The sequence below is a fragment of a genome, mitochondrion (genome assembly GCF_042453785.1).
Source record: "Malus x domestica mitochondrion, complete genome".
NCBI lineage: Eukaryota > Viridiplantae > Streptophyta > Magnoliopsida > Rosales > Rosaceae > Malus > Malus domestica.
The window spans coordinates 136983-152749 of NC_018554.1; the positions used below are offsets into that span (position 1 = coordinate 136983).

The 15767-nt window shown below is 44.7% G+C and overlaps 2 protein-coding genes across 2 annotated transcripts, besides 1 other annotated feature; both read right to left on the reverse strand.

Moving 5' to 3' along the window:
- Nucleotides 1–10446: 10446 nt before the first annotated feature.
- Nucleotides 10447–10506: a sequence feature (horizontally transferred from chloroplast DNA).
- Nucleotides 10507–14293: 3787 nt separating this feature from the next.
- On the reverse strand, nt 14294–14671 carry rps12 (ribosomal protein S12). Its single transcript has one exon. It carries the CDS (start codon nt 14669–14671, stop codon nt 14294–14296), a length of 378 nt encoding a protein of 125 aa, YP_006666121.1.
- A 48-nt stretch (nt 14672–14719) lies between these two features.
- Nucleotides 14720–15076, reverse strand: nad3 (NADH dehydrogenase subunit 3). The gene has a single exon. The coding sequence runs from the start codon at nt 15074–15076 to the stop codon at nt 14720–14722; it is 357 nt and encodes a 118-aa protein (YP_006666122.1).
- Nucleotides 15077–15767: the final 691 nt, after the last annotated feature.

Consider the following 15767-nt stretch of genomic DNA (forward strand, 5'->3'; position numbering starts at 1 on the left):
GATTCTGGGAATAAGAAGAGGGCTAAGCAAGTTCGTAGCCGTCTGGAAGGAAAGCACATCAACCGCTAGCACAGGAAGCAATTGAAGGTTGAAAGGGCACTTTCAGAGTAGCAGCTGGGGAAAAATAAAGCCATATGATCAGCTTTGGTAAACTAGCAGGAGAAAGCAAATTCCCCTTATTCAGCGGATTAGGCTTCGTAAAGAGAAGGAAAGGAAGGACTTTCCCGGTTTAAGTACTAAATGAAGAATAATAAATAAAAAAAAGAGGACCCCCTAAGAGTAGGGTCCCCGCTTCACCTCCATTCTCTAAACTGTTTGGGACGCTAAGGGCTTCTACTTTTGCTTTCTTTCTTTGTCGGCGGAATGCCTTTTCCGTTCGTCCTATCGCCTGAACCCGGCCTTAGCCTTAACAGGAGAAGAACTTAGCTGATGACTCGTAGGGAGAGCTGGCCTCTTTCCTATTTGATTCGATAGTGGGAACTCCTTGCTTCTCTGTCCGCTCATCTCTTGTGCCTACTTTCCCGACGAGAGTCCATCGGACCAGTCTTTGAGTGCCCTTTCCTGACTCATCCCTGAAGCCGAACCTACTTCCTTTGTTGATTGAGCTGCTCCGACGAACCTTGCCGATGAGTCCATTAGCCTTGCAACTAAGCTCTTTGGCCCGAGTTGAGAATCTATAGTGGATGCTTCCTCCGCTAATAGGCCCCTTGAACACAAGTCAGGCTGGGGCAAAGCCCTATCCATTGAATCTCGCAAACGGCCGTCAAAGGGCAGGCTCGGAATTGGGGAATACCAATATAGAAGGTTTCTCCATGCTTTTCCCCATACCGCTCAATCACGTAGAGAGGCTAACCGCTCTCTAATCGATCGAATGCCGTGCTGCTCCCTTCTTTCTCTTTCTTCTACTGTGATGCCTCAGATCCGGGGGGACATAATCAATGAATCCATTCTATGGCGGTTTGATTCCACTAGTTCCCCTTTCCTTTGCTTCAACCGATGCCCCTACTCTCTAAAGCTTGCCACCCCTATCTATTCTACTATCTATTCTATTAGTAATAGTAAAAAACACTTCCACGACCCCCTGTCCATTCCCTAGTCTTAGAGCTAGGAGTTTCACATAATATGTCTATCTTGGCTTTGGCTTGGTCTTCAATTGTCACACTATCTTTGCTTTCGGGCGATTTATTGTACATTGTTCTCACCTACAAAAGCCTGAATGCAAGAGGTAAGCCCTGCCGCCCTTACTTTGGAACTGCATCCATTCCGAGTGGAAGTGAAGGAGAAGCTCTGGGAATGGGACTTTCCTTTCTTCTTGACGGTTTAGAGCTTGAACGTGGGCAGCATTTGTTATAGGAGGTAACTTGAGTAGTGGGAGTAGTAGCAGTTTATTAGTAATAAGGACATTAGGAATTGTCTATAGGAACCGATAGGCCAAGCCAATTCGACTGAGATTAGTGGCTAGCTCTTGTTCAGCTGTTCACAAGTCTTGTTTCAGAAGCCGAGAGTGAAAGAGATGAGGGAAGGACTTAGCGAATGAAATGGAAAGTTAGAGTAGAGGGAGAGTTAGAAGGTAAGTCGAAATATCAAGATATCCGCCAAAATCAACCTTTTCCACCCTTTTCACAGGCATCAACCCTGTAATACTCAAGCATTCAGATAACAACAAACACTAATCGTCCAAGCCGATAAATCGCCTGGCGATACGGTCAATGTTGAGCCATCGACAACTCGGAGTGAACCAATACCAATGACGAAGACAGGGGATATTTTCTCTAAACCAAAGGCACTGGTGCTACCAAGCGTCCTACTAAGAGCATGCACTCTTGCCTTTCCTTCTCGTGTGCCAGGCAGGGGATAGAGTCTTGTCTTCCTTCTACGATTCCGAACTTTGTCCTAAGAGCGGATTCGTTCAAAGACAAGAAAGACAGTATAGAAAGCAGAGACGGAGACTGGGACAGGATTACTACTGGCTTGAAGCGGCTTTCGAGTGAGGGCAATCGTCATAGTCAGCCAGCGAGTAATCCCAAGAAAGCCAGCTACCTAGCCTTTCTTATTCCCATCGCTAGCTTAACTTAAACTGAGGAATAATAATAGGAAAAACCCCAAGCCCCTATAAAGTAAAGTAAGCTATTTCAATGTTATTATTCTGTCTCTTTCCTCTGCCCGGTACCAAAGCCACTCGAACTTCGAATGCCGCACCAACTCCCTCAAACACAAGGGAGCGGGCACTGCTCTCCGCCTGTAAAACTCCATACCAGAGGATCCTTACCTTATTCCTAGAACGAAATATAGACATTGGTACAACAGGAGGCTCGAGAGACCTCGAGCGACACATCGTAATTTACGCTAACCTCAGCGTACCATCGGAGATACTTTAGCCACATCTTAACCCATGGTTGAAGAATGAGGCGATCAAGAAAGTCCGCCCCCTGAACTGGATAAAATGTCCGAAKACCCTCTCTTTCCTTTTCATTACAAACAAAGCGAAGGCGCTACTTAGCCCTAAAAAGAATGAAGGCCCGTGCGACACCCGGCGTTAACACTCCAAAATCTGGAAATGCTAACCACAGTTTCAATGGAAACGGGAATACGCCTGACGGCGAAAGCATACAAAGATAGCGACGCTTCCATCGCTTAGATTTAGGGCGATAGGTCGCACCACAGATATGATAAGAAGCACCCCTCAATCGATAGGTCAAAGACATAGACATAGTACCAGTTACATCTCTAATCTTTTATAAGGGGTCTTTTCCACATAATAGCGTCAACCAAAGACCGGAGCATCTTAGCAGACACTAGAGAAAAATCCCTAGTCACTTCGTCGCTCCAAAATCTTTTGGCAAACTCTAAAACATGACTTATAAAAAAAAATGTTTTAAATGAGAGACTTTTTTTTCTTTTCTCACCTCTCAATATATACTATTAGATTGCGTCCGACCACCCGATCGATGAAGACTCGAACCTAACCACCCGGGATGACGGAGACTTTACTCGACGTCTTGACCCATCCATAGTCCGCTAATCTAATCCCAACGTCTTTGATCCTGACAAGCTTGGACAGGACTATATCTCTGTCTTTTGTTTGTTACACAACACTGAATGTACAGCTCCTACGTTCTTCTGGCTACGGTTCTTTCTATTCTTATTTATTACTTTTATATTTTATGGTCCGGCCCTTTTCAACCTCTTCTTCAGGTGGAGTATCTGAATACGAGCCTTGTTCAACTGTGCCCATGGACCCGTAAGCCCTCGAGGCAAGGCGAAAGGGAAGATATGCTCTGGCTTTCTTTGGTCTTGAACTCGCTCCCCGCTCGAGAATGAATGTTGGAAACTCTTCGATGACATGCTCCCTTGAGTGTACGATTCCTTAGCTGTGCCTGTTTGGTACCGAGCTCTTTGATGGCCTTTCTTTATCCGAAAACGCTAAAAGGTAGTGAGTGGAGTCAGGCACAAAGCGATCCTCAGCGGCCGAAAGAAGCCTTGTTCGGTCGTTCAGAGATGTAGGGGTTGCCGCTCCTTAGTTCATCTCTCGGTAGAACAGGGCACCTATGCGGTGGGTTCGACTCCCACAGGAGCGCACATTGCCAATCTAATTGGTACTTTCCTTTTATTGATTTTTAGTTCTTGCTGTCAATTACTGATTCTTTAGCGATGTAAAGCCATCAGGCAGTAGACCGGCAAGGGAACGGCTGTCTCGGTATTCGTTCTTGAATCAGTGACTGAGAGTAAGGGCTAGTGATCAATAAAATAAGACTAGTGGGGCATCTTGCTTTTCGTAGTAAGCAACTCTCTTTATAAAGCTCTTTTTTTATCGAAGTAAAGAGTAGTTCCTCTTGTTGAATGTCGTTCCGGCGAGCTACTTCGTTCCTCTTGTTCCTATTCTCCGATTCCGAATCTGATCTGATCCCGAACTCCGGAATCAGTCTTTCGGGCTCTTTAGAGCGTTAGAATGCGTCTTCTGGTCCTCATGTGGGTGATTCCCCATCTTCTTCGTTAAACGTTGGGTTCTCAGTAAGAAGATCGCTGTCCGCTGGGATCTAGTCCATGAAAGAAAGACCTTTTCTGCTATAGAGCCAATATGATCGTATGGATCCTTCCTTGAAAGAATCGCAAACAAAGAGTAAATTGCTTATTAGGTAGCAAACAGGAAAAGCAAACAAAAGGGGTCGCCTTCTCGGTCAATCCTTTCTAAGGAGCTTAGCTTCCCAACCATTGAACCGAACAACCCGGTGATTCCTCTTCCATCAACAGCTCTCTCGCTTTCCACGGGGAACTACTTTTCATAGGCTGATCCGAATTAGGCTTTTTAGGTCTTCTACGCGCAGGCATACCCTTTCTTTCTTCTAGCTAGGGTAGAGACAAAGACTTATATTAGTATACCGACCCCTCCCTTACTCAACAGCCCCTCGTTAAGTACACTTCCTTAAGTAACGTACACTCCTTTGGTCTCGGGTTTCAACTACTTTCTTTTAGTTCAAACTGGGAAGAAGGCTTGCTTTTCGTTGATCTCTTACTGGTGAACCATCACTCGAACCTGGAACCGAAGGACTTGCCTTTTCGTTGAGCTAGGCCCGTAAACTCTTTTAGGAGTTCCAAAGACGAAATAGATGACCGAGGGCCCTTCTAGATGGAGCCAGGTTAGGTCACTTCGATCGCTTAAGCCCTTACTGCGATAGAGTAGGCCGCTTTAGTTGGCAAGGTTATATGGTCTAGAATTCTGCCATCCAATCACCTTCAAACAGTTGGAAGCACCTTAACTTAAGAAGCTGGGCTGCCGAAGCCGCGGAACATGCTGCTCAGTCTCCACATCGCAAGAAGAGGTTCCGTTCAGTTAGATATTCAGGATTCACCGCACAGAAGCGATCTCGAACATAACTTATGTCATTTCTTTATCAGTAATAAGAGCATTGATAGAGGAAGATGAATGTGCAATGGAATTGCAATTGGATGGTTGTACTGCCTTTAGCTGCTCCGGTATCGGCATCGGCAGCATTCACAGCTGAGCGGATTCTATCACTCTCACTTGCAGCCTAGTCTGTAACAAGAACCATGGCATTCGATGCTTCCTGTATAGCTCTTGTCTAGCAAAGAGCCAAAGATCGTAGCGTGTCTACTATTGCTATAGAAAAAACCTCCTCCTCATATTCAGAAGTGCCACAGCTTCCTTTCCTAATTCCAATCGCGACATTGGTAATCCCGCATCTGAGATAAACCTAGTCTGATTCACGTGGCAAAGGGCATTCCTTGTCCCCTTCTTATACTAGTGATTCATTTCCTGCAAAACCTTCCACCAGCAGCCGATTCCTCCTGCTTTTCTGGGGCATCCATATAATATATGTATCTTCCCTCTGTCCATCAATCCTCTTCTCTGCCCTTTTTTATACTATGCGTGGCATGCCTCCTGCTCGTATCTTAACTGGGCAACCTTCTCTTGCAAACAATCCCTTCGTCGCTAACACCGGTTATTTCGAAACAACCTCTGCTCGTACATTAATGCCTTCCTCCAAGAGCTAACTCGCCGGCACTTGGCTGGGGATCAATAACTACTTATATAAGGTATACCACCATCGGCAACTGATTCAACTCTTGGTCACATTCAACCATCAAGAAATCATCCACCATTTAAACGGGTTTTCACTCTTTCGGGCGATTGAGAAAAAGAAGATTATGGGAGAAAGAAAGAACTCCACTTGTTATATATGAGATTTTCCTTATAGTAATAGAGAGTCTCTCTCATCCCTGGCTCGGAGTGGTTCAATGCCATGTGCTTTCCGAAACGGACGGTAGTCGACTTTAGGCAAACAGAGGCGCTTAGATGATAGTTACGTTACGCTTGCTGGGCTGGGCCCACTTATTCATAGTTCCGTCAACTAGCGCACTCCTGCTTGAAAGCTGCAAAGGGGGATTACGGGCTGACAAGTACTTAGAAGAAAGAAGAGTTTTTGAAATTAGTTGAAAAGCGGAGCAAATGGAGGAGGAGTTGGCTTGTTTGTAGCATAGAGCTTTGCTCTTCGTCTTCCGGGCCTTTAATAATGAATTCTGAAAAAATGCTTTGACGTCTACATCAAGCAATTGTGGAGTGCTACTGGTCGGTGCTTTCTTCTTGTATTATGGGAAAGGCGCACTTAGAACCACTCCTATCGTAGTGGTTTCCTTCTTCACTCTTGGTATATATAAGCCACTTAACGCGAGACTTATCCTGGTTAAGCAAAAAGGGCATTTCAGTTCGGTTGGTTTGGCCGGGGGCAAGCAGATCGCACAAGCAAGAACACTAGGAGCATTCTTTTTGTATATTATATCTGTATATTATAGGTGTAGTTTTCAGTCTCAGTCCCTATGCTTCGCCCCTTCTTTAAGTTAAGTTGAATGCCCTGCTGCACCTTCCTAAGTAACAGGTCTCCCGGGACTTCCTTCTTATACGTACGAAACGTATCCTGTCTCAAACGGATCTCTCTCTTAACATAACACCGTTGGCTTTATTTCTGTCTGACTCGCAGAAAGAAAGAGTACGCTAGCTAGCGCGCTAGAACTAGCATCGCCTCAAACAACCACCCCTTCCTCCTTTGGTGGCTCTGCAGCCTGTGCCTGCCTCCCTGAGCTCCAATTGCTTACAAAGCAACACCGATTGATGAGTTTGGAGCCCGCCCTTCTCCTTGACTTGTATTACCCTCCTCAACCACTGCCAACCTGTAAGGTCGCTCTCAAAGAAGTCTCGCCTCACCTACGCAATTATGCTATGCCTTGAGCTGACCTGGTACGACCGGACTGAGTCTGTATATCTAATTCACTCACTATCATGTGGTGTAAAAACAACTAGCGTGAAAGAGCTTGACTTTAAAACCGTTGAAACCGAAAGCTATTAGTGATATGCCCCTCCCTTAGTTTCGGATTCACAACCCTGCTTGAGCCTACGCCCCCCTTATCTGTGAAACCTGTCTGGCTTGAAGGTTTAGCCTATTACGGAGGAAATGTGCTATGAGAATTTATACTAGAGCAGCGCTACAAATCGCTTCGAAATGCCCACCTGTTAAGGAAGGCTCACTACTGTTCTTCATTTGCCGGGTCAACGGAGCTAGGATGTCATTTCAGCCTTTAGCTCTTCACCAGAGCTACTGCTTTGATTGATGCAAATGATGCTTTGGATGCTTCCTTCGTACGATGCTTCGTCTTTCCGTCAACCCCCCAGAATCCTATTCATGCCCATCCCCGTCCTAATCCTACCGCTAAGATTCTAAATCTTCTTCATCTCCGACATCTCAACCTTGCGGTTCCTTTCTCTCTGTCGGATCTTGATTTGCCAATGGCCCTTAGGAAAGGAAATAGGCGATGTACTCATCATCCCATTAGTAAAGTTCTATCGTATTGTACCCTGTCTCCTTATTACAGGGCTTTAGTGTTCGCCATCTCCAACCGCAAAGGGGATATTCTACTTAGAGCCTACCTGACTTGGCTAGCTACCGAGCCCGTACCGGCACAATCCGTTTTCTCTAAGCCAAGCCTAGTTCCATGTACCTGTAACCCGGAACAGCAGAAGTGCTTTTCTCTAAACTTGACTTTCACTCTTCCTGCTTGCCGAACGAAAAGAAAGAATGTTTCACTTTCTATACCGCCGGCATGGCTCTGTCTTGTTCGTTGCGATTTTGAACGTCAAAGGCAGTTTTAACGACCTTCTAAGAACACTGGTTTTTTAGAGCGGACGGGAACAGAAGCAAGGATACGAAGTCAAGTCACTTAGTGTGCCGAAAGGGACTCAGGATGTGTAACAGAAGAGAGAAAGCTTCTATATAGAGGTCTTTATAGGGCACTGGATACCTGGATAAGCATCATATATAACTAAATCTCCATCTCGAACCCTACTACCGACAGGTCAAAAATCCAGTGCTAGTTGTTTAGGATCCACCATCTACGGAGGCACAAGCAGCATCTAAGCAAGGAGAGGCACGCCCGCAAAGTCAGAGCAAGTTTAGGTGGGAACAAGAAGCGGAGAACAAGACAGGAAGACAGACGGTTCGGAGAAAGCAGTAAGGCAGAAGGACAAGAAAAGGACGGTCAAGCAGGCCGAAAGAAGCCTTGTTCGGTCTCTTGTTGAAGTGGTGACTCACCTGCAACATAAGTTTTGCAAACCTGGGTTAATTCCACTTTCCACTGGACGAAGGCAAAAATAAAAAGATAGAATACGACGGGTTTTCTGGCGTATAAAGAAAGAATGACACGATCATCTAGCCTTGGTCCTCTCATCATCTGATTCCCGAAAGGCAGAACTGAAGAACGCACTGTTTGGGAGTAGGCATGACCCCTCTTCTTTCTTTAGACTATCGTTTTTTGTTTTCCGGATGTGGATTGAGCATTTTGTTGAGTATTGTTTTTGCGCTTGTTAACCTTCTTCTTTTTGACCGGACAACTGGATGCGCGAATCTTGCTCTACCACCCCTTTCTTTTTAAAGAAAAAACTTTAGTGAATGGCTAAGAGGAAGTGCCTCTGGTATTTCAGTTTCGACATGGCCTTGATCTTCTGGTGAAGTGGCAGTAATGTGAGCCTTATCCAATTCCTTTTCCAACCAAGGATACTGGTGAGTCTGACCGAGGAGAAGGACGTCTATCTTGGCTGTCTAGCTATGACTAAAAAACCTACTTGTGACAACTCAACACTGGAAGCTTTGATGATACTTTTTTGCCCGCACACGACCATAAGCTGTCTTTGCTTATTTCCTTGCTTAGCTACCCTCGAATGATTTGGTACGCGCTTGCCGGCCCCTCACCCCTATTAGTTAGTAAAGCTTGGATGCCGATCAGTGGCCTATTTACCGAATCATGATTTTTTTTAGTCCTATTTTTGCAAACGAATAAGACGGTGCTGATTCCGATGTATTCTATTTCTATGACATTGAGTCTACCTTTTTCTTTTTTTCTTGTATATGACCTCTTGTACAGTCTTTTTTCAGGCATTGATTTCATCTTGATTTAAATCCTGGCGATTTTACCAAACCGTTCTTCCGGCGAGGTGGTGTAATTAGAGCCTTCTTCGGCACCAAGACCCTTTAGAGAAAGGGGCGAGGCACAAGAGGATGTACTGGGCCAACCATGACCTTTTCGAGCAGCTCTTTCAATTGCCGCCTAATCTCCTCATTGGCCAATGTCGACGTCCTGTAACGCCGTTGGGTAAGAAAGCTCCCTGTGTGAGTTCAATCGAGTGTGCTCCAAGCTGCTACAGGCTTTCAATCCAAATCAGCTACAGCTAAATGAAACCAAAAGCAAAGCTTGAAAGCTCAATTCCTAGCTGCTACAGCTAAATCTAAGGCTACTACCTTAGCTGTTCTAGTAGCTCCTTTGATTTAGCGTAGGGAAGGTGGAAGCTCTATAGGACAATTGCTTTGGGCTATTTTGAAGCTATGCTATATAGGAAGAGATAGCAGCGGCTGGCTACTAGCTTTGCTTTTGCTATTAGCTCCTGCTAGTGCTAGTAGTTAGCTTTAGGAGCCATTTTCAAGCTGTAGAATAGCAAAATAGCGTTGCTTTAGTAGCTGTGTACAACCAAGCAGGCAAAGCTAGTAAGTAGCCTTTTTGTTTCTATAGCTTCACGCCCCCTACCCTATGGTAAAGAAGAGGAACTAAGGGGTTTACAGGTACTATATTTCGGCTTATAGAGCTTCTTTTTAGCCCTATGCTAAAGCAAAGCCCTATCCCGCCTATGCCTATGCCTCAAGTAAATAAATAAGCTAATAGCAACTGCGCGTTGTAGCCGTTTTTGATTGAAAGGTAGCTGTAGCTTCAAAGCCAAAGAGGAAGTTTCTTCTGATTTTAAGGGTTCCGCTGTAGCAGCAAAGAAGAAGGCAATTTCTGCTGCTAAAATAAGATAAGTTTCAATACCAAAGGAGTGAACTTCACTATAAAGGCTATAGAAGTGCATCACTAGTTTATATAAAATGAAGGAAATGAAAAAGGTTATTCATAGTATATAGAACGCCTGATTACTCCCATCTCCTTTTACTTACGCATTTCCAATCAAATCATGATCCCATCTCGATCAATTTCGCATTGATCAGGGCGAGCGCTCTAGTCCCCAGACGACTTTCTTCAACCGCCCCTGTTCCAACAGCTACAGATAATAAAAGTTAAGGTTATTCCTCTTCATCAGCCAATTCCCGACCGCCTTGCTTAGCGCAAGCACTAAGCAAGTAACCCCAGAGTATCATGAACGCAGAGCGCCGACTGTAACAACCGTGATGCTGTCGCGTAACAGAAAGACAGAAATCTATGAAGCAGCTTAAATCGTTTCAAGGGTGAGGTTTGGAACCCAGTAACTTTACACCTAGCGGGAGTCGTGGAATAGCATAGCTATGATCAATTGAAGAAGAAAAGAAATGGATCGAATAGGAATTCTCATTGACCTACTTAACTCAGTGGTTAGAGTCTTCCATACGGCATCGGTTCGCGATCCAATAGTAGGGAAGTTATGCATGAACGTAATGCTCATAATTTCCCTCTAGACCTAGCTGCTGTTGAAGTCTTAGTCTTTTCTTGGAATTGACTTAGTGAGAGCACCCAAGTCGGGACAAGAAGGATATGAATTTTCGTACGAGCGAACTTCGTAACGAGAGAAAGCTTCCTTGAGTCGTTGTCCAAGCATGAACTGCGCAGCCCCTTGCTCTAGTTGAGTTACTTTGCCCCTTCCTCACGCTCTGTTAATCGGGAGAGGTATAGCTATAGCCAGGTGTTCCTCTGGTTATTCCTTTTTAGTAGAATGAATTGTTTTTCTCACCCAAAAAGATCTCTGCAGGGCTACCGCCTGTTTAAGTATCATAAAAAAGTACAAATAGGGCCTCTTTCTCGGACCTCTCAGATATAGAAGACATTGGGGATGCAAAAAGTGAGTTTCTCGGTAAGGAACTTTCATGGCTTTCATATAGAGATGTTGAAAGTCCATACTTTTGGTGGGTCAACTCGGCTTACAGCGGTTAGGAATGGAAAAGATGAGGCTGTTTTTGTCCTTCCAATCACGGTTACAAGCGAAGCAAACAACTAAGCCGGCGAAGCTGCAGTCTAAGCTTTAGCGGTTCCAACCTCTGATCTATATAGCTCCTGATGGAATATCAATTGTAATGAACGGATTTCTTCTAGGTTTCGTATCGGAACGGCACTTTAATATAATGATAAAAATCTCGTAGTCAACCATCTTGTATTTTGATTAACCACTAAAGAGATATGTCTAACCTTGCTAACGCGAAGTGCGTCTTCCCGCGAAACAAGATGGCACGGCCCGAGTCGACAACAAATGGTTACCCACCCACAGGGCTTTACGTTTTGTTCGGATCATGATGTCGTACTGAGCTCCAACCCTTTCTTTCCTTCTTACCACAAAAGATCATGTTTCTTTCACTGCATTTCTTCGTCTTTCATTCCCATTTGAATCAAAGAGTACTATAATTAAGTAAGTAGTTTTTCTGTTGCATTCTTGTGATCAATAGCAGATGCCCAACCCAAAGGGCGGGGGGCTTTACCCGACCCTCGGATGCATCTATCCTAGTAAAAGACATAAATTAGATTATCGCAGTTCGGAAATTCATATACGTAAGGGCCCTGGCCGAAGGTGCCTTAGGTCAGAAAGGGGTAGGTCAACTACAGATAGAGACACCTCGCCTCCGGCTGTTGTTGAGAGCTAGTTCTTCTTGTTCCTGGAAAAAAGAGTAATCCGCATAGGCCGACTAAAGGCTTTCACTCCCGACCTTCTTGTTCGTAAGCATTGGGAGATAGATATAAGTTCCGAACAAGCCCTTTCTTAGATAGCTTCGTGCCCATTCCAGTTAAAGTATTCTACGGGCAGCTCAACCAAAGTAGGTCAACTTAAGCCTTTTCCGCTTGAGTATCTAAATCTGTTGAATCAATGGATGCCACGGCGGCGATCGAAGACTGGGAAATAGTTGTAAAAAAGAACCCCTCGGCACTTGATCAAATAGCTCCGGGAGGTGTACTTTCTCAATCCGACCTTGTCCCTAAAGGAGAGAACTCCGATTCCTCGGTCCCATCAGAATATCCCTATTGGTATAAGTAGAGTAGATTCTAAGCGGGGAGATAGATGCGAATATAGTTTTGATAAAAGAAAAAGAATTGGGCGGTTCCGCCACTCCTTGGGTCGATGGGTCATGTACTCCGGGTATACACATTCTCGGATGTTATGGCCAAATCCTGAACCAGATGAACTCTCCTACGAAAACACATATTTCTTCGCACTTTAAGCCCCGGAAAGATACGTAAGAAACCATAAAAAGCATTCCCCGGAAGCGCCGAGTGGCCATAGAACAGCTTTCCTTGTCCGAGACATCCCCTGTGAATGAGTTACATGAGCATCTCTTCCGGGCTGAAGTGGTTGGCAATATCAGGCTAAGTCTCCGACTCGGTTCAACCTATATGATATAGAAGATCCTAAAATCCGTATGTTTCTAGAGATCTGAAAGAAGCGCTAGGAAATATTCTACTAAATGCACACCTCTCGTGGCAGGGCCAGGTCCTAGTCCTAGATCAGATTATGCCGGCTGCTCTTCAGTGGATGTTACTAATTTTCCCTCAACAGGAACTAATCGATCAACAGCGGATGCAAACTCAAAGATTTAAGGGTCCTGATAAGCCCTATTCTTTTGTTTTGGTAGAGCACAAGTAAATTGCCTTGGGTACAAGTGGTAGCTGCATAAGCAAGCCGATTTGATCGAACAAATATGAGTCTTTCTTTCCACCCCTTTCTTCAAAGAGAATCCCGCTTCGCTCATTCGTAACAAGAAAAAGACTGAACCACAAGGATCTAAGTAGGCATCTTTTGTTGATGTTCACGAGACGAAGTCCTTAGATCGTGGATGGAGTTGGAGAATACATAGGTCAAGACAAGAATAGATTGATGTAACATAAGTGGTCGCCTTCATAAGGGTAAGGTTTCAGCGCAAAAAGATTACGCCCCCATATCTCTATCTCTCTACCCGGAGCCCTCCTATTCATATATCGGTGCGAAAAAGCCGCCTTCTTTTTTTTATCAGTTGGAAATTTGTCAGTCGAGCTAGTAACCGTTTCCCGTAAGTGAGACGAACTTAGAAGGGATTTGCATTCTCCTTTCCGCTTCTACAATCGGGAATAGGTCTGAGGTCAACTGTACTCTAATAGGTTTTAACTGCTTGGGCAACGCTCATCCCTTGTTTAAGGAATCGCTTCTTTTAATAGTATCTTTCTCCTTTGCCCGTGAATCCCTTCTCTTTCTTTTCATTCCAGTAAAAAGTCTTATACGGTCTGGCCTGTCCATTAGTTCTTCTCTATTGCTTCTTTGATTTAGTAGAAAGCCCGGTTTAAACCATCTCATAGGTCGTCCTCACTCAGTACGATAGGTTAATTCTAATGCGGATATCGGCCTTATTTCAGCGGATCTGTGCAAATAATCGATTATAGTAAGGGTTTTCTAAGATTATAATATAAAGGTCTCATCGGTCCTTATTTTTATTTAATAGTTCGATTCCCGGCCCCGGTCATCTTTCTTCTAGCTTTTTGTTCTGTCTGGCGATTCCTTTAAATAAATATGTTCTACGTCCCCTGTTAGTGTTGGTCCTGTCCCGTACTCTATCTATCGATCTTATCTTAAGTGGATCAATCGCTTTTTCGGAACTCTTCCCTTGCTTGCTTCACTTCATCTCGCCTATAGTTCGATAGTATGGCACATTCTTTCTTTAGTAACAAACTGTAGTAAAAAGGCTTGTTCAAACAAACAAAAGATCAGAGGCGGTCAATGAACTATTGATTTGAAAGCGTAATCCGGGCCAATATTTCAAAGCGCGGCAAAGGCTTCTCTTCTGTAACTGTGGAAAAGGCTGTGCCTAAATTCTTTTTTGTAATTGTAAATAGAGCGACTTTCCCTCTTCTGCCTTCCGTCGCCTTAAGACTCAAAGCGGTGATCCAAGAAGTTCCCTTAATGATAGTGAACTGAGGTTTTGAAAATACTCGTCCAAAGCGTCAAGTAGGAATGATCGGTGAAATCAGCCTTCCTTGCCTTACCGACTTAAAGCAGTTTATAATATCTGTCTGCCTGCCTCAATGCTCGCTGACTTACTGGCCACGTTACTGAGTTCCTAGGAACGAGCAAGGAAGAATGCCGCTGCTGATAGATCCCGCCCAGATCAAGAGCGGGATCTTTTAGAAACAAAATTTTAGTGGTCGCTATTGCGGCCCTCGCTCTCAAGACTGTCGAAGATAGCATTGAGACTTTTCAATGAATACCTCGACTGATCTAGAAAAACAAGTTAGTTCCAGAGGCATCTTCCATTCATCTCGATTTGGGTTTTTCCGCACCATATTTTGATCTGCCTCTTCTTCGATCCGGAATTCCCAGCAAATCCTTGACTCCTCGAATACAATGGAATTTCACACCTGGCAAATCTTTCACTCTACCTCCTCTTATTAACACCATAGAATGTTCCTGCAAATTATGACCTTCGCCTGGAATGTGAGCAAATATATCATGTCGATTGCTCAAACGTACTTTGGCTATCTTACGTGGAGCTGAATTAGGTTTTTTCGGTGTTCTCGTTGAAACACGCGGGCATACTCCTTGCTTCTGGGGACATTGATCCGAAGCTCGAGTACGGTCCGTGCGCCGTTTTTCTTCTCTACCATGACGAATCAATTGATTTAATGTGGGCATCGCTCTTTCCTTTGTCCTTTCCCCCGATTTTTGCCCTATCACTAGTGATTACTCCCGATCCGAAGCACCCCTTTTCCATTCATAGAGAGATCCGATCGTCAAAATCAATAAAAAGGCCATCATGGACCAAGATCCAAACGGATCAATCTTGTTGAGAGGTACTGCCCAAGGAAAGGAAAAGGTTACTTCCGGATCAAGGATAATAAATAAAATTGAAACAAGATAAAATCGTATATCGAAACGACTTCTGGCATCACCGAAAGGATCGAAACCACATTCATAGGCCGACAATTTTTCTGGATAGGTTGAACTATTGGAAGCAAATGGAAAAGGAACACCGAGTGGGATCAAAGAAACTAGCGGACTGATCGCTAAATAGATACAAATAGGTGCAAATTCTGACATCACCACAGCCCACTTGGTTCTTTCGCTCCTTGCTCGCGGAGCGGCATAACGGAAAAAAAAATAAGAAAGAGATTCTTCCCTAAGAGCTTGTCCAGTACCAGAAATGCATCTCCTTCGCCCGCGCGAGAGACTTCTATGCCAGCCGGGAATAACGGCTCTGTTATGAAAGAGCAGGCAGACTACGCCCATTCCTTTATGAGTGGCTTTAGGAGATTAGGGTCCCCCCTTATATTCTCCCTCCATTTGCGGAGGTCGGCTGCCGACGTCTCCGCGGGGATATCCAGATCGTAAGACATTATTGCCTTCGCGCTACTGGAGTATAGTTCCGTCATTTCCGGAGAGTGCGCGGACAGCCGCCCTTTCCCCTTTGCACAATATTCGCGAAGTAGCTCCCGAATCAAAGTGTGAATGTCCCTTAGAAGTGCCGCATGCTCGTTTTGATCGGGAGCGGGGTGGGCAACTTCAGCCGGTGCTGGCGCCCGCGGCAGCGCCTCGTTAGAGAGAGAAAACACATCAGCGATGAACTCGAAGAGGTCGATCATATGGAATACCTAACCTTATAAATGTAAGAGAAATTAAAATGTTATAACTCCAGTACGAAAACCTCGGTCAGTTTCCTCCCCTTTCGGAGATTTTTCGTTACCGCCATACATAACAGATGGAAATAGTGAACCTGGCGTGAAGGGACAAA